Source organism: Podarcis vaucheri (assembly GCF_965113315.1).
Source record: "Podarcis vaucheri genome assembly, chromosome: 7".
Classification (NCBI taxonomy): Eukaryota; Metazoa; Chordata; class Lepidosauria; order Squamata; family Lacertidae; genus Podarcis; species Podarcis vaucheri.
Window position 1 is genome coordinate 62015691 of NC_138765.1, and position 18666 is coordinate 62034356.

Below are 18666 nucleotides of genomic sequence, written 5' to 3' on the forward strand. Positions count from 1 at the left end.
CTTCTGTTTCAGTCAAGGTGATTAAAAACTGAGGTGGAAGAAGATAAATGGATATTCAGGTTTTCCACTTGGGTGCTAACATATATTGCTGGACATCTTAAAGAAAGTTGAAGATGGAGCAATGATGTTATGGGCAGAGCCATACGGTACCATTTAAAGCACGTTTAGTGCACATTGAAAGCACATGGCTTCCCACAAAGAATTCGTTTCTTAAGGGTGGTGGGAACTGCAGTTCTGTGAAGGGGAAACCGCAAATCCCAGGATTCTTTCGGAGGAAAGTAATGTGCATTTGATGTACTTTAAATGTATGGTGTGGACCTGCCCTATCATTGTATGATGTGCAAGCAAAGCGATGAGGAGTGATAGATGGGGTGATCTATTTCCCCTTTGCAAGCAGGGCTCTTTTGGTCTGACAAAGAAGGGAGTGCAGACGAATGGCAAGTGAAGGATGGCAGCTGAGCACTAAAGAAGAAATGATGCAGCTATGGGAGGAAATGATTGACATATGTTTGCAACAGGAGCGATAAACCTAATTTGGTTTGATTTGTAATAATTTGGAAAATTAATAAAAAATGATTTAAAAGAGGGGGGAAAGAAGGGAGTGCAGACTGCGGTCTTGAAAGAAGCCAAGAGGGGTATGGGACCCTGAAAATGTGGCACCCACTTTCAAGCACCGGGAGCGGGGAAGAAGTGCTCATTCCAAAATGAAAGGATTTTGCTCTTTGCCCTGTTGTGAATGACGTATAGCAGTTATCTAGAAAAATCTCGCTTGTGCAGTAGTACTTAAAACAGCAAATTGTAATTTCTCCCTGACCAGCAGCCCTTTAGTTTATCGTGTTTATTTCTTTTATAAACTGTTGGTTTTACCCCTATTTTCATAATTTAATTTCCTCTACTGTTTTTAATGTTGCTACTTTTAAATGAATATTTTATACTCTTATGCAAACCACATATATTATTAAGGGGTTTATAAATCTTGCTTAGCAAATATATATAAAAAACAGACTATTAAACTGGCAGTATAGCTAATAGCTATACCCAGATGCATTTGCTCCATGTTTTGTTAAACTCTGTTTCATCAATAATTACTTACATGGGACCTTGATTCTCGGGGAAGTAATGAGCAAAGAGTTTGTCTGTTCCGGTTGTGGGCATCAAGGTCTACAAATATGACAGACCATGAGCAACCCTGTAAATGGAATAGAAAATTAACACAACATAGGATATAGACAGCCCAAGCCTGGCACAGCAAAGACAAGAAAAGTGAATGGGTTCTTCAAATATCATGATTGCTATCAGCAATCATATACTAGTAACTTCAAATAGACAATGACATTTCCAAGACAAATGTACATAATACCATTTCACTAATATTAAGGGGATTAAATAGACATTTTAAAACCAGTTAGCAGATAAGAGACTTGAGATTACAGAAACTTAAATCTTCTCATTTTTTTTACCACTATTATTTAATTACACCTCTAGCAAACAGATAAAAGCTTTAATTATAAGGTCAATAACTTGACGACTAAAAACAATTTGATCAAAGAATACAGATCTGGAAGCAGGATAGTGGTTTGGATGCATCTAGAAAATCCTATTACCAACAAGGAGCTTAAGGAGAATTTGTAGGGATTTTTATTTATGTATTTACAGTATTGAATTTGTATCCCTTTTTTTCCTCCAAGGAGCTCAAGGTGGCATACATGGTTCTCCCCTTCCTTATCTCCATAACAAACCTGTGAGTTAGGTAAGACTGAGAGACTGGCCCAAGGTCTCGCCCAGTGAGCTCCGTGGCTGAGTGGGGATTTGAACCCTGGTCTCCCAGGTCCTAATCCAGCACTTTAACCACTGCATCAGACTGGTGATGGTACATCAAATGCAAGACATCAATATGAAAATGCTGTGGGACCACACCTGTTGGGTCAATAAGCCCCTTCTGGGCCAAAAGTATAAGCCCACCTTGCTGCTATGTCCTGGGTCAGTTGGCCACTGTGCTGAGAGTGCGAGTGCACTGCCATGGTTTTGTAGCTATGGCAATACAGCAGTCTTTGTGCACATGCTCAGTGCTTTACACTTATTTGACAGTGCAACAGATGACAAGATCCACACAAATTAGTAGCAGAAGCTAAAACTGTGTTGTAGTACCACTAATGTGTCACAAACGGTTTTAGCAAAATAGCTGCTTGCCCACCTACTGTGTTTCAGCCTATGAAATATGTCAAAGTCAGAAATTTAATTCTTCGTGAAAAGAAACAAATGAGCTGGAGTGTCTGACAGATGCTCCCATGCTTACTGGATCCGCTAGATCTTGGAAAGAAAACATCGACGTGGTGAAATGACCCTGCCCTCATCCCAACAAAGGAATATGCCAGGGAACCTATTCAATTGCAAACAAACAACCAGATGTGGAACAGGGGTTTTCAACCTCCTCCCTCCCCATAATGCAGCTTTTGCGAACCATGTGCCTTCCAGATGTTTTGGACTACAACACAACTGTGCTGCCGGGAGCTGATGGGAGTTGTAGGACATTGGCAAAAGCAGCTCTGTGGCTTTCTGTCTTGTTTCAAAAACTGCTCCCAAGGTCAAGGGAACTCTCTGAAATGGGGTATGGAGGCTGCATCCCATGATTTGAACATATTATGAAGCATAGGTCTGACCCTATCAGGTTTGAGGGGGTTCTGGGCAAAGTGGCCTCTGGTGGGCTCTCACTGACTTGCAGGTTTAGCTAGGGGGGCGGGGAGGAGACAGCAGAGACAAGAAGCAGGGTTGTGATCAGTGCCAGGTTGTTTGAAGCACTGGGAGCCACCATTTTATTCTGCTACAATGCCCTACGAGTTATGTTTTGTTGGGGCACTATGAGACATTAAAATTGTGGTTTCCACACCTAGCCATCCCGTACAGGGAAACCAGGGCAGGTATCAGTGCAGTGCTGTGCCCTGTTGAGACACTGGAACGCTCCCTGAAAGCTGCTAAAAGGTGCTGCCTGCTCACGGTGGCCCAGATGCTAGCATTTGTGACTGCATTAGCTCATGTTCATCCCTTGCTACTCTCAAATTTCCCTCCCTTCCCTCTGCTGTCCTTCCTAGGCTTGATTTTAAGCTCCTAGGGGGCAAGGATATGTGATTCTTTGCTTGTGAAACTGCAGGAAATACCATGTGCACAAAATGTTAGCATGTAATATATTCTTGAAAGTTACACAAATGTTGAAGGCCACTTAAATTTTATTTTTCAGGTCATTTAAGGTTTATTCCATTTTGTTAACAGAACAGAATTTTACAAGATATAATTTCTTTTGTTTCCTGCCAATCCTAATTTTAGAACTTCTTGATCATTTCTAAATGTTGAGACAGTATTTGTTCATCTAAAAAGTTTAACAACAGCTAGTTTTCTATCAGTCAGAGATCTCACAGAAAAAACAACTGGTTCTGAGTTACTGAATCGCGTACAGTATAATTTCTATCTCGTGCATTTTTTTTTAAAAAAAAACCATATTGCAGTATTTCAAAGGCAAACGTAGGTCAACAACACTAGATTGATTTTATAAAAGATTTGCAATTATGTCATCTTGCTCCTTAACAGACATGCAAATAGTTCTCAAATATATCTACATTCATTTACATGGTTTCAAGTGTGTGATCAGTGTGGGGGAGGAATGGGGGGGGGAACGATGCTACAAAATCTAACTGCACTGTTTACAGCAACTGCTTCATGATCAGAAAATGTAGCACAGAAAGAGAGCAGCAGCCAGTGATTCCAGATCCAAGGGGAGGGAGAGTAAAATGCATAAAAATAATTAAATGGATAAGCAGAGGATAGGATTAGGGTAGGTCTATTCACCCACAATGAATTTTAATGTGTACATGGGATGGTTATTCCATCGAGTGGGAGCCCCAAGTTCCAAATGAAATAGCACAGGGTGTGGTCCTCTGGCCTGGGGGGACAAGGGGTTCAAATTAGCCCCATGGCCCTCACTATCTGGCCTTTGAGACTCTCCCCAAGCCACGCCTCTTCCCTAAATTATGCCCCTCACTGGCTCTGCTCAATGCCTTCAAGTGATTTGGACTGGTTTTAAAGTGCCCTTGAACTGTGATTAACACCCTTTTTTTGCCTGATGGAAGATGTAGAGATTATGTGTGTGTTTGTTTCTGACTTCTGCATGGCTAGAATGCAGCATATTTTGCAAAGGAAAGGGTCACATCCTTTACTTTTCCCACATTTGCCCTGCCCACCATTTGACTGTGCCCTCTTGGACCCTGCCCATGAGGGAATGTGGCCCTCAAGTTGTTGTTCTTCTTTCCTGGAATAGTGCTGTGAAAAGTAACTAAGTTTTTGTGAGGATGCAGGGGTTGTTGCTGGAAGCAGATTCCAGTACAGTGGTACCTCAGATTATAGACACTTCAGGCTACAGAGGCTTCAGGTAACAGACTCTGCTAACCCAGAAATAGTACCTGGGGTTAAGAACTTTGCTTCAGGATGAGAACAGAAATCACGCCGCTGCAGCGTGCGGCCCCATTAGCTAAAGTAGTACCTCAGGTTAAGAACAGTTTCAGGTTAAAAACGGACCTCTGGAACAAATTAAATTCTTAACCCGAGCTACCACTGTAAAAGGTTTTGGTTTTCTGAAAAGCAATAACCTCTGTTTTTAATGCACCTATTACTTACTTCTACTGAAACTCATTGGAAATCCTGAAAGTTTAATGAAATGTTTTAGGCATATCATCAAGAAACATGAGCCCAAAGCTTGCTTGAAAGCATGGAACTAGATGCATGGATCAGCAAGGGAAAGTCAACAAAAATTACTATACTGTTGTGAGGTGCAATGAGACATGACCCAAGAGAGTTGCTCCAGAAAGGGATGAGAGGAAGTAAGACTACTGTCATTTTCACTTTTTATTACTAGAGAACCACTTCAATCTTGACAGAGAAAAACATTCAGAATTCATCAAGAGCAAACTGAGGACACTGAGCTTTACGCCCACACCATCACACAGGGAGCATGATGAACTCTTCCCTTGTAAAGGGAAAACAACATTTTTAATGTGTTTTTTATTGTATGCTTTTATGTATAGTTGTTGTGAACTGCTTTGATAGTTTATAACAAATAAATGCCCTCTTCCAGGATACAGTAAGTTATAAGGCAATCCACACCCTCCTCCCACCTACTCAGTTTTCCATCTTTTGGCTCCTACCTTGCTCAGTCCCCAAAAGATTGGGAGAGATTTTAGAGTTGGGGGGGTTGTACTGTAAACCCAAGACCTCCCTCAAGCATAAGGATTCCTCTTTTTCAGCAACTCCACTTGAGATCCATTTCTATCAGTACTCACCACTTGTGCTTACTATTATAGGGAGTGATGAGTGCAGGCTAAGCCTAGTGGGATATAAGCTAGCATAAAATGACAAAACTGAACATGCAACCAAATTGTGTTCAGTTGGGTGGGGGTTCTTTCTGCAGCTTGAAGGATGCTGAGATAGGACATTCCTCAGTGACCTCCAGCTGGGTGCCTCAACACCACAAATCTCCACCAGGACAGTTGTTGGGACAACCGTGAGAAATTAAAGAAGTTGTCCTGGGCTAGTGGTCCATGAGGAAATTCCAGTAGCATTAAGGATTAGTGGCAGAAGTGGCATGGAGAAATCATATTCAGTATAAAATATAGCAAGGAGAATACCTGTTACTCTTGGAGGGAAATGACCATATAATCTATGTTAAGCCTTGGGGACAAAGGCCATGTTTTGTATAGGAGCAGCAGGGAAGAACTGGATCATAACAGCATACCACTTACTGATGCCAAAAGTGAAAAGCAGTTAACCACCACAGAATTTGTTGACAGGAGGCCCAGAGAGGCCCTCTGAAAGTCCGAAAAGTGAGGACAGCAGTGGCCATGACTTTCAAGGGCTACATTTTTTACTCAAAGGCCTGCATGCAAAGTGGGTCACCCCAAAGGGTTAACACCAGGGGGGCAGGGTTCTGGCCTCTGTGAATGCTGATCCATGAATTATATGAGGAGCTGGTAGGAAGAATGTGCCTAGAAGTGCTGCTTGGGCTGGAAAGGTTGCAGCTGTCTACAGTGAAGACTACAATTCAGCTGGCTGAAGAGGATTAATTATATTAACTGAGTGGTAGGGATTGGACTCGGCTATTAATTTCTTGAGTAGATTTTTTAAGTAGTTGAGTGGCTAAACAGTAATTTAATGATTACCTTGATAATATAGTGCAATTAATATTTGTCATTACTGACTATAGCTCAACTGTTCTGATTCAAGAGGAGTCAATGTGGTGCCATCCAGATGTTGTTGGATTACAACTTGCACCATACCATGCTGGTTGGGGCTGGCAGGAGCTGGAGTCCAACATCTGGGAGGGTTCCATGTTTGGTTCTTGTGCTGGTTAAAGTCCTGTATTGGTATTATACAGGTGATGGGGGTGAAAGGAATGAATTAGAAAAGGAGGAGAAGAGAGAAAGAGGTGCTGTGGTGATGGACAATGGAGGTGTTGACCAGGGCAAAGATTGTTAGACATTTTAGTTCTATCCACCTTCCAGCATTACAAATATTTTAGGCTTATCTTAGCCCTCACAGGGCTGAAGCAAAAAATGCTAAGGTCAGTCAATGGAAAGGTCTTGTTATCCTTGACCTTATCCTAGGAGGACATGCCAACTTGGCCTGTATAAATGAAATGTGGTTGGATGAAGGGAGGTGTAAATCTCCCTAGGTTTCTAGGTCAGTGTCAACCATGCTTTGAGGGGTGGGAAAATGGGAGTAGTTGTGACCGTTAAGGATTTCATTTCCCTGGTCAGGTACTTTATCCTGCAGTTACATTAGACATTAGAAACTCAAGACAGGAGCGGGATTTAGCTGGTGCACTATCCACCCTATTGCCTAACAGTCTTCCTCCCTGAGTTGACAGAGGTAGTCTCAGAGGTGGTGTCGAGGACCCACCCCCTCAAGACTTTTGGCCTTCAGGGACTTCAACATATATGCTGAAGCTGACTTGCCTGGAGTAAATCAGGAGTTTATGGCCTCCATGACCATCATGGGCCTGTCTCATGTATCTAGCCCAATGCACACAGCAGGACACACCTTAGATCTGGTCTTCTGTACTGAGGTAGGGGATAAACGTAACGTAAGGCAATAAGGCCTAAGTCATGGATTTCATGGATCCATTTTGTAAAACAAATCAGCTCTATATTCATGGAAAGCATTCAGAGAGCAAGAAGGATGAGCTCTGTTATTTCAAGGCCAAACAGAGGTTACTTGCAAACGCTCAAGCTTCCAAATCCCCCAGATTAAGACATAGTTAAATTAAAGATGAAAGGTTCTTTTTTCCTGGTAGCTGTTTACACTTTGCCCTGTGCTCACCATAAGGATCCAGTTAAAACTAAGCCGAATCCCTTTAAGAAGCCTTAAGCTTTTCAGATAAGTGTGTCTGCTGCTCTGCATGCCAGTGGTCTCTTTGACAGTGGTGTCCTCAGATTAAACAAAGGCGACAATATTTCCACAAAAAGAAACTGATACCATGGGGTATGTCACTAATCCTTAAGAAACCCTTGGTGTCTTGGTTTTCTTTTCTTTTTTACCATTTGTACGTTCTTCCTATATATAGCTAATAATAACTTTATTAATGTGTAGCTATATAGCTATCTGGGACGCAGGTGGCGCTGTGGGTTAAACCACAGAGCCTAGGACTTGCCGATCAGAAGGTCGGTGGTTCGAATCTTCATGACGGGGTGAGCTCCCGTTGCTCGGTCCCTGCTCCTGCCAACCTAGCAGTTCGAAAGCAGTCAAAGTGCAAGTAGATAAATAAGTACCACTCCGGCGGGAAGGTAAACAGCGTTTCCATGCAGTGCTCTGTTTCGCCAGAAGTGGCTTAGTCACGCTGGCCACATGACCAGGAAGCTGTATACCGGTTCCCTCGGCCAATAAAGCGAGATGAGCGCCGCAACCCCAGAGTCGGCCACGACTGGACCTAATGGTCAGGGGTTACTTTACCTTTTTATATAGCTATCTATCCTGCACTTTTGATTTGTAAATGAAAACAGCTCATTTCATGTGGGGGAAACCCAACGCACACAACATGATTAATACTTTATCAATTTATTGCACTTTTAGTAGCATTAATTCACACTAGAGTAGGAAAGCCAATATTTTTAGACGAAGAAGTGTGCATCTGAAGTAATCTGAAGAAGTGTGCATGCACACAAAGCTTACACCAGAACAAACTTAGTTGGTCTCTAAGGTGCTACTGGACAATTTATTATTATTTTTTATTTTTACTTCTGAAAATGGTTCTATTGTAAAACAATTCTAAACTAGGGACATACGAATCGCACACAAGGCATTAGACCTTTTCCCTTTGTGCTTTTGCCTTTTCTTTTCATTTTTAATGGCTATATAATACGTAGAGAGTGAGACAGAGCTAGGACCAGTTTCTGTGATAATCAAGAGAAGGCTATGCATATCAAAGCAGATTTGGAGCAATTAATGAAAAGCATGGCTATTCAATGGATTCCCAAATTATCTGATAGGGGGTATGGGGGGAGACCCTTAAGAAGGTCAGTAAAAGAAAGTGATGGTGTACTGTATCAGAGGCTGAAAACAGAAAAATGGAAAGAGTATTTGTATAAGCAGCCAGAGCTGTTTAATGTCTTGATCAAAAGACTAGAACAGCAAAAAATTTATACTTTTCATTTTCACAAGAGTTAAATAAATGACTGAAAGGAAAAGTAACTTCTGTTAACTGAGGAAAGAGCTGGTTCTGTTAGCCTTTGAATCCTGTATCTAAAGTAGAAAGAAATAATTTGTTAGCCTAGTTCTTTAAAAAAGAATAATAGAAAATTGGAGAGTGAACAGGCTTTACCATATGGATATTAAGTGTCCTTTGATCTGCAATGAAAGCAATTTACTGAAGAACAAGCAGTTAATTAAAAATGGAAAATGAACAAATACTTAAATATTTTTACTACCTGATTGCCAAAGAGGTTGAATCCATTAATTGCTTCTAGGGCTGCTTTTGCTAACCCAACAGAACTGAAAAAGAGAGAAGAAGAAGAAATAAAAGTTTGTTACGCTCACAACTCTGGAAATAAAATCCAACTCCCTCAAGGCTACCTTGCTCATCAGATCTGTTCTTGCTGAGGAACTGAAAAAAACCAAACTAGGGTAAAATGATGATATAGTAGGCTTATTCTTTACTATTTTTCAGCAGTTTATCCTTAAAGGTCGCTGGCCATCTGTTATATATAGGGAGTCACCTTGTGTTTGGACATCTGGGGCTATGGGTTTGAAGGTCTTGCTGAGAGGGCACCAGTGACAGGAAAAATATCAGTGCTCTATGTGCTCATCTGTCAAGAGCCTGATGATAAAGCACTGGCAGCTTTTGCACATGTGAACTTATTTTATTCCACTTTATCCCACCTTTCCCTCAAGGAGTCCAAGGTTGTGTACATGGTTCTCTCCCTCTCCATTTTATCTTCAGCACAGCCCTGTGAGGCAGGTTAGGCTGAGAGAAGATGGCTGGTCCGAGGCAACCCAGCACCATCGCTAGGCATGGAACTTGGCAGAATAGCACCACATGCATAAAACCTAAATTTTGCCAGGCTGGGCAGCCGGGAGAGGCAATAACAGGAGGGATGGCAATAGTGAGGGTAAGCTTCATTTCAGCTGGGGTGAGGACTAAAGAGCTGAAGAGCAAATGTTTCTAAAAAGCAGAAAAGATGGGAGGTTATTGTTGATGTTAGCACTTATCAGTTGCTTGTTACCCTAAGAAGGTCTCCGAATGACTTAAAATAAATAAACACGAATAAATTATACCATAAAAGAGGCTAAAGAAAAGTAATATAAATCAGTGACATTGTTTATCATTTAGTGAACACACTCCAACAGACAGTAAATCTGGCAGCACACTAACAATGAAACATAATCAACTCAATCAATCAAAGGCCTGGGGGGAAAGAATAAGTGCTTCTACCACTATCATGGCAGCCCACACTGTGTTGGCTTTAAGACCGTACATCAGGAAATGAGCAGACAGACAGGGATGAGGGACCTTTGGCCCTTCAGGTGTAGCTGGACTCCAACTTCTCTCAGCGCCTGCTGGCATGGCTAACAATTGGGGATTGTGGAGTCCAACCTCTGGAGGGTCAAAAGTTCCCAACCCCTGTTCTACACCAAGGCAATATATGACTATCCGACCTCCTCCAACATCATACTGCGGTCACATTCTTTGCTGAGGAAGACATATTCTGACAGTTGAAACATTTCTGGTCTAGTTAATTGGGCATTACCCTGTCCCTTTTAAAATAAACACCTCATTAATATCTACAGAGAATATCTATTTTATGAACCCGAACATCACCAGCTGTTTCCATGAAATTAAATCATTAAGAATAGGTGGTAGATGGACTGATGATCCATTTGTGTGCACCCTGAGGTTATCTGGTGATTATTTAGCAGCGATTGCAAATGTTCACAATGGAGGGTTGTTGTTCGAGTTACACACGCACACACACACGTGGGTCAGAGATCAGGAGACAACAATAGATAGGAGAAGGGGGCTGCAGCTCAGCTGTAGAACACCAACTTTGCACACAGAAGGTCCCACGTTCAATTTGCCATTATCACCACATAAAAATAATATTTAAATTGTTCAGCGAAACCTGAGTAAACTGCTGCCCGTCAGAATGGCAATACTGAACAAGATATGGTAGTTCATACAGGCCAGTGCATGTACATGGGTCTGGTGTGTTCTGGGTGTAAAGCCCTTCATTAAGGTAACTATCATTTATGAGGGATAGCGGTGAGGGAAAAGTAAAGTAACTTAATGTAAAAATGGCACTGACAACAGACCCTAAGATCAAAGTAGAAAGCAATGATGGATTTAACCTTGGCCTTCACATTCAGTAGCATGCAGGCGTTTAGAAAATTAAAGCCCAGTCTGTAATACAGATACTAAATACGAGATGGAAAAAACTTATCGGATTCAAATTAAAAGCAACATTAGCCTGATGATTTTACTGCAGCCTCACAGAAGCAAGAATGGAAATGGGAACAAACGTCTTGCTGCGTGTAGCATATTTATCATAAATATAGCTTCTGTCGGAACATTTTCATTAACAGCTTACCATGAAACATTGATTTTAGACTCTTCCTTTATTTCTAACCGTCACACCAATAGGTTTCAAAGCCTTTCAGAAGCAGTGCCAGGAAAAGAAGAGAGAGAAAAGGCTTGTGGGGTTTAATTCTAATTGGTTCAACAAGGAAAAGCTGATTAGGTTGGCTACAAAACTCCGCTCTAAGCAGCTGCCATCAAAGGTTGGTGAAACTCCACAATTTTCTATCTTCTGCTGATTAAAAGTTATTGTTATCCAGATAATGGGATGACACATTAACAGAAGCTGGACTGGCGAGCATGCTGTTTCACTAAGAGCAAGCCTCTAAAAGCAGTGAAAGCCAATCTCTAGGGTTAATGAGCCACAAGCAAATTCAAAATATTAGACAGTGCCATGATGGGGCCTGAGCTACACAATGAGGTGGTGCAGTAGACCAAAGTTTTGACCCTGTGGGTGGGATTACTTTTTTGAATGCCCCCTGCAATGTAAATAAAAGGGTTCCTGCAAATGGAAAGGTTCCACATCTGGGTAAAAGTATGTAGCCCTCTCCTTAATGTATTTGATTTATACTTGCGGGAAGGGTTTTTTGGGAGGTGCCAGGCCTGTAGGACTGAGCCAATCCTTTCTTTCAAGTTTCTTTTTATCTGTTGCTCTTGGGACTGGATTTCGTTTATTTTGGGAATATATTTCTTTAATGGTTTTTAATGTGATGTGAGCCTCCCTGAGTGCTGTTTTACAAGGAGCAGGTAGGAGATAAATACTTTAAATTAATAATAAAATAAATATATAAAAATCAAGTAGTTTCTCTTTCAGCTCATTCTTATATCCAGCCCAATTCCTATCTATCTATCTATCTATCTATCTATCTATCTATCTATTTAAAAAGTTTATTCAAAGAGCAGAAAATCTAAAATGGATGAGCACACAAACTTCACAAAAAAAAATCTTCTCCAGGAACTACAAGTACAGCAGTTCAGTAAAAGTGTAATAATGCCAAGCCATGATAAACTCATCACTTGGATAATCACTTGCATTAGTTATTAATGGAGACCTCCCTGTTTAAACCAGCAAAAATGAGTAGCTTTTTCAGAAACAAGATTAGCCAACTGGTACAGTTCCCCTAGTTTAAGACATCAACTGCGGCAGAAATATAAAGAAAAGGGAACAGATAATACACTGCAATGAGGAACAACAACATTAGCTGCTGCCTTTTGTCTACACACAGGGCGTAGACACCAATAAAATGGATATAAGAGCTCGTTAGAGGTGCCAATATACCCCGCTAACGAGTGGTGGCAAGTCTGAAGAATGCCAAAGAGCTATTTCCAAGAACAAGCTCTGTGATTAGGTATTATGGCTGCTGTAAAATTTTGGGCACTTGATTGATGCCTTCATGATTGCTGGAGGAAAAGATATGAAAGACAAGGCACTCCACTACTAAATTACAGTCCATTGTCTTCTGGGCATCTTTAATTGCAGGCTCCAAGGATTAATATAAGAAACATGCAATCAGAGCTAAAGACTTCAGGAAAGGTGCAGGTTTCGAAGGATATGGGAAGATTGTCCTTTAACTGCATGAGCCAAAACTCCCCCAAATTACAAAAGGGATAGGAGTTATTTATTTATTTACTTATTTATTTATTTAATACATTTCTATCCCACTTTTCTCCCAAGTTGGGATTCAAGATGGTTTACAACATCTTTAAAACATCATAACAAAATACAAAGTAATAAAAACAAACTTGTTAAAATCCAATAGAACACATTTAGAACCAGCATTAAAATATTGATGGCAGTGACAGCAGCTAAGTAATCCACATTGTCCGCACCTAGTTTTCAAAACCCTATCCGACGTTACCTTGTTGACACTAAAAGCCCCTTGGAAGCTAGTTAAGATTTTCCAAAATTTCAGCTACAGACAGTGCAAGAATAAAAACTGCTGTCCTCAAATCGCCTCCCATCCTGGCTGTTCACCCAGCTCACAAGTTCTTTGCATGCTTACAGCTGCCTGCTGAATTCTTCACTCATTCAGGACGTGCTGGTTTCCAGCCACTACTAATTAGGTGATCAAAAGCAACAAATCCAGACTAGATATATGGGATTAAAAAGAAAGAAAAAGCTTTCAGACAGGAAACAAAGAAACTAGGTTACAAGCAACGTAAAGAAACCCAGCTACTAAGACTCGGATTCAATTACTGAGAACCTCAGAAACCTACTATGTATCCTGAGTATAATTTCCCCATGTTCACAAATGATGAATCTGTGTGAAACGTTGGGAACAGTGCTAAACAGCAATAAAGAAAATAAAAGAAACCATACGTAGGTGTTTGGGACTGAAAGCTACATTAAAAAGGCAGCCAAGCAGACAAACAAAATAACCCTAATAGGGACAGGCAGCATGACAGCAGCATATTAGCTGTAGAACAAAGGAGAACAAGTTGAAGATTCCGGTGCCTTTCTAAAGCTCCGGAGTACAAAGATGCTGCATTTCAGAAACACCACTATTATCAGTAACACAGATGGGAGATGTCAACAGTGTTTTTGCAGAGGTATTCAGCAGATGCTTGGGAACAGCTTGATCAAAATGGTTACAGGACAAATGAATACTTCAGGAGCTCGAACACATGGGACGGAATCGTACGATTCTAGCGAGATGTTGCAAAGCTTGCTGTTCAAAAATCAGCGGATGATTGCAGACCGGCAAATCTTCCTCGCTGAAAATTCAGCAGTAAAAGCTGTGCTGTCTGCAAGAAATGTTATGAAACTATTTTTCACAAGGAGCCCAAAATACAAGGTTTTGATTTTGTGTGGGTTTGAGACTGCCCCCCCCCCCGGAATTTCAAAGTGCGGTGCATTTTTGAAAGTATAGACATGGCTGGTAATTATCACACTCTATTAGGGTGCAGCTCTCTTTAAATGAGCAGTCTTACTAGGCAGGACCAACAGTAATTTAGAAAACATGGCATTCCTCTTTCATGAATTTGTGTCAGGCACAGATTTGGGGACCTGATCTAGAATCCCCAGGGATGGCTTTCCCTGGTCCAGCTTTTCAGGGCTGTTTTATTCTCTCACTAGTATTTAAGGTTACATCACCCCAGGGTTGCATTGGCTGGTCCATGTATTATCACTTGGACCCCAACTACAAAATTCAGGCGGCACAGGTGTTAGTAATCTGATTTATTAAGAGGCTTCCAAACAGCTCCCAGCCAAGACACTTAAGCAAGTGTGCAGAGCTGGGTTACCCTTAAAGGGACAGTGAACAGTTAATTTGTTGTGCCTAAATACAGAACAGTCAAGTTATCAATGTGTCAGTAGGAAGAACTGTCTAACTAACTTCTAAGGTTTGCCTGACCTTACCCTCAGGTTGTTCTCTGCGCTTATTCCCATGTACTCCCTGAAATGCTATCCATTTCTGACCCTTGACTCAGTTATTGGCATGACTCTTCTAATTACTGACACGGGCATATGGCTCCTGCCACACAGCTCCCTTCCACACAGCAAACTGAATTGGTTTTTCATAACACTCTGATCTGTCACAATCTGTCTCACGGCTATCAGGTGCACACCTAATGAAGAGCAGAATTCTCTTTCCCCATACTAACTAATTGGGCAGGGAGAGAGAAAAGTCTCCTTTGGTCAGTTGTTTCCTCATTTTTTTTTCTTTGCTATGGCTACATTTGTTAAACCTGAAACAAATATTTTGCAGGTTTAAAAGATAGCTGATAGAACTGTATTGCTGTGCCACAGCTCAAGATTACAGGGGGAAGATGCAGCCTGAATGGTTCCTACAACTTTCAAGGATCTGACTGGTGCCAAAACACCTTAAATCTGCTTTGAATGTAATGGTTTGGCCCTCAGGGTCATTATCTATCATTTATCTATCTATCTAATAATACCACTTGATCGTAGAAAAAACCCTCAAAGCTATCATGCTCACATGATCCTGCGGCTTCCAGTTTGTGTTTAAGTGTAAACAATGGTTCATGTGCAATGGCAAATTATGACTATCACAAACCAGAAATAAGGGAAGAAAAGAGTATGCAGGCTCGAGACATGGTCCCAAAAGGCATTCCATGGTTTTGCTGTGACGTCTGAACTGGACACAACCAATTAGCTGCTTGAGAAGGCACCTTTTCTGTGGTCAAAATATCTAGGTAATGTTACATGACCCTAGGATGCTTCAGGTCCCCCTGCCCCCCTTCTGCCTTGCTGAACATCTTGTACTTTGCTTGCACTGGGAAAGAGTACAGTCTCTCCAGCACAGAAACAGCCTAAAGTTTATGACCTTGACACATTCTCTGAATACAACCACTCAGATCAAGGACTAAAGTCTGACACTAAAAAAAAAGAAAGTAGTTTAAGGTCTATTGAAATAGCTCGGCTTCTTGAGTTAAGTTACCAATATATATTTTAATGTGTACTAAAACAGCAAAAGGAAACATCTAAAATTGTTACAAGTATCTCATTTTTATTGCAAGGAGAACTTACAAATACATAAAATTGCAGACACAAGCGTCCACCTGACTCCCTTAATGTTACTGCATACTGAAATAAACGCACTGAGCCAATACAGCAAATTTTATATATAACTATTGTCATTGTGACTTCTCTTTTAGTCTACAGTATTTGTAAGCCATTTTCCCGGGAAAATTATTACAGTTGTCATCTAAAAGGCCACAGTTCTACTGACTTCACTAGTAATGGAGCACAAACAGAGGTAACATATAATTTCAGAATTTTATTTCAAGAAGGTATGAGTAATAAAAAGAGCACAACTACAAAGAATATTGGCACTCTTAACACAGAAGCAGTCAGACCATGGAAGCTTTAGCATTATCCTGGAGTCTGTAATGATCTGGCTACATGAACCATAAGGTGTATTTGTCTGAACACTCCCAGAATAATATCAGACCTAGTATGGTCTGATATTCAGAGTTATATTTAAAACAAGGGGAGCCTGCCACTTGGTCCTTAGGATGATCACTGCTTAGGAAGTGAAGTGGCTTTAGAAGGCTCGCTTTATCGCATGGGGGAGGGAAAGGAACAATTTTCAGTTTTCAGTGTTATTAATCCAGTAGGATGTTGGATATGCTCCTAGGCTGTATCAAGAAAACTCAAAACTTTGCACTCAAATCAAACTGAGAATAGAAATGTACATTAGCTATTCATGTCTATCTGGCAATCTAAGTGATTTCATTTACACTACAGCCAGAGTACATTTTCTATACAGTCATGTGAATTGATTCAAGTCATCTTTCATTAACCATAAGACTGACAAATAAAGCATTGTTTTACAGTATCCAGGTTGATCAGAAATATAATGGCTTTCCCTAACACTACCGAAGCAGCCATTTGGACTACTGCAGTGCAGTGCATGTGGGACTGCCCCTGAAGACAGACCAGAATCTACCATTAGAATAGAATATAGCAGTTATTACATGGTACTGGGCATGTAGGACAAATCCCACCAGTCCTGAGACAACTGCATGGGCTCTCAATACCTCTGAACACAAATCAAGGTACTGGCTGAACTGTTCCAAGCCCTGAACAGCTTAGGGTCAGAACACCCCAAGGACTGCCTCATTCCATACAAATTTGCCTAGGTATCAGAAGCCCTCCCTATGGGTCCTTGTGCCAATGGAGGTTAGGCTAGGATAATCCAAAATTAGACCTTTTCAGATGTAAAGTCCTCTTTTGGGGATTCATTCTCCAGGCAAGCATACCTGGTGGTATCCCTATTAAGTTTCTATTATTATTATTATTTGTAGTGTTTAGATGTTCAAAAGCACAGCGAGATAATGAAAGGAAATAAAATCCAAAGGAAGGAGGGGAGTCGGCAACAAAGGGCATTTAGTTAAAAGAGTTCTTTGAGCTCCGATAAGAGCGTCTTACCTCGGCGCCATCTTGAACCATCTTCCCTATTTGTTGCTTTTGATCACTTTATTATTCACCAGTGGGTTTTTTAGGATGTTTGGTCTTAATGATGGGTTCACCTGGCTTTTTAAAAAGCTGCCATCTTCTGCTTTATCATATTAATATTCTACAAATACAATACTTTTGTAAATATTGTAGGAACCATAGTTTTGAACCATTTGCTAAATTTACTTACAGATACTCCATCTGAAAGGAAAAGCAAAACCATTTTCTTTTCATCTTGAATTAAGGCTCCAATATTTAAGAAACCTGATATGAACTGACCTCATCTGTACCTTCCAGGCTAATGCATGAATCAGAACTTAGCTATCAACCTGATTTCACATTTCTAAATGTTCCATTGCAGTTTTGGAGAGAAAATTCATTTGGCAATGTGGCTTTGGAGAGAAGGTATATTTTAACACACATATTTAAATAACAATTTTCATGTGGGTGTTTTTTTTAATGTACATTAATGTGGAAATGGAACAAAATGGTTTTACGGATCAATACATGCAAAAGAGGCACAGACTGGAAACAGAAGGACTTGCCCACACCATACCTGGAGTGCAGTTCAGCACTGCCGTTGTTGTATTTGCTTCCTCTTTCCCACACACCAAAGTCGGGCACACGATATGCCCTTTCCACACAAAATACAAGGTTTTGTATGAAGGTCACCTAAGAGAAAAAGAAAACAGAAAGGAGATGAAGGGGAAAAAGAAAAACCTGAAATACGCCAATATTTCTTCCATAGTTGGATGCTACAAAATTTTCAGATGTCTCTGTTGCTCTTACTTTCTGTTTCAACATATAGGGCAGGAGTGGGGGACATTTTTGGCTCTTGTTGACTGTATCATTATCTGCCACCACCCCTGAGGGTAATGTCATGATGATGTTAGATGACTGAGAGGTAGGTTGTCCCGCCCACCTGTCAAAGTCCCTTGTGCAACATTTGGAAGCTGTAGCACAAGGGGTTTTGCCAGACCCATGTTTGACACTTGGCAAGTACTGAGCACAGGGCTCGGAAAGTGCTTTCCGGCATTCTTGAGCTCAGCTGATGGTCAGTGAGTTCAGGTCTGCTTTCTACAGGGGTTGGCTGCAAGATTGAGTTCGCCATGGGGAACCTGGCTGCGCAACCAATTCAGTGGGCTAGAATTCACCGTCCATCAGCTGAAGGGGTGTGAGCTTAAGCCTGATTTCTGCAGGGCTCGGTAGCACAAAGCAGTTTGCATTGGCACACCAGTTAAAAAGGGGGAGGGCTCAGTTTTAGCAGTGATATCAGAGTGAGAGCTCACTTTAAGCTCCTGATTCTTCCCATGTAGCCATGTTGGTACCTGCCTATGATGGTACTTGTGGGAAGAGTGAGCATGGTTTGGGGGGAAAGGTTTCGTGGACCAATATGGGACATCTGCTGGGCCAAATCTGGCCTACAGGTCAAAGGTTCCCCACCCTGGCTATAGGGACATATAACTTGGTACTGTGTTGAGTTGATTGGTCAGCAGCAGTCTGTGCTATGGCAACTGCCAACTCTTTCTCTCCTCTTCTGCATTGTTGCCAGCAGAGGAGGAGAAAGATACACAGCTACAACTGCTAGAACACTGCTTAATTTCTATAAAGCACCCAGAGGACGCAACTGTTTGGG

The 18666-nt window shown here is 41.2% G+C and overlaps 1 protein-coding gene across 8 annotated transcripts in view; it reads right to left on the minus strand.

Moving 5' to 3' along the window:
• PHKB (phosphorylase kinase regulatory subunit beta) overlaps positions 1 to 18666 on the minus strand; it is a 137643-nt gene that overhangs the window by 65639 nt on the left and 53338 nt on the right. For all 8 annotated transcript variants that reach the window (XM_082232869.1, XM_082232870.1, XM_082232873.1 and 5 more), the window contains 3 exons: positions 17587 to 17702; positions 8967 to 9030; positions 1094 to 1189 (listed from right to left, as the gene is read on the minus strand). In XM_082232869.1, coding sequence (XP_082088995.1) covers positions 1094 to 1189; positions 8967 to 9030; positions 17587 to 17702 — 276 coding nt within the window. The remainder of the gene's footprint in view (positions 1 to 1093; positions 1190 to 8966; positions 9031 to 17586; positions 17703 to 18666) is intronic.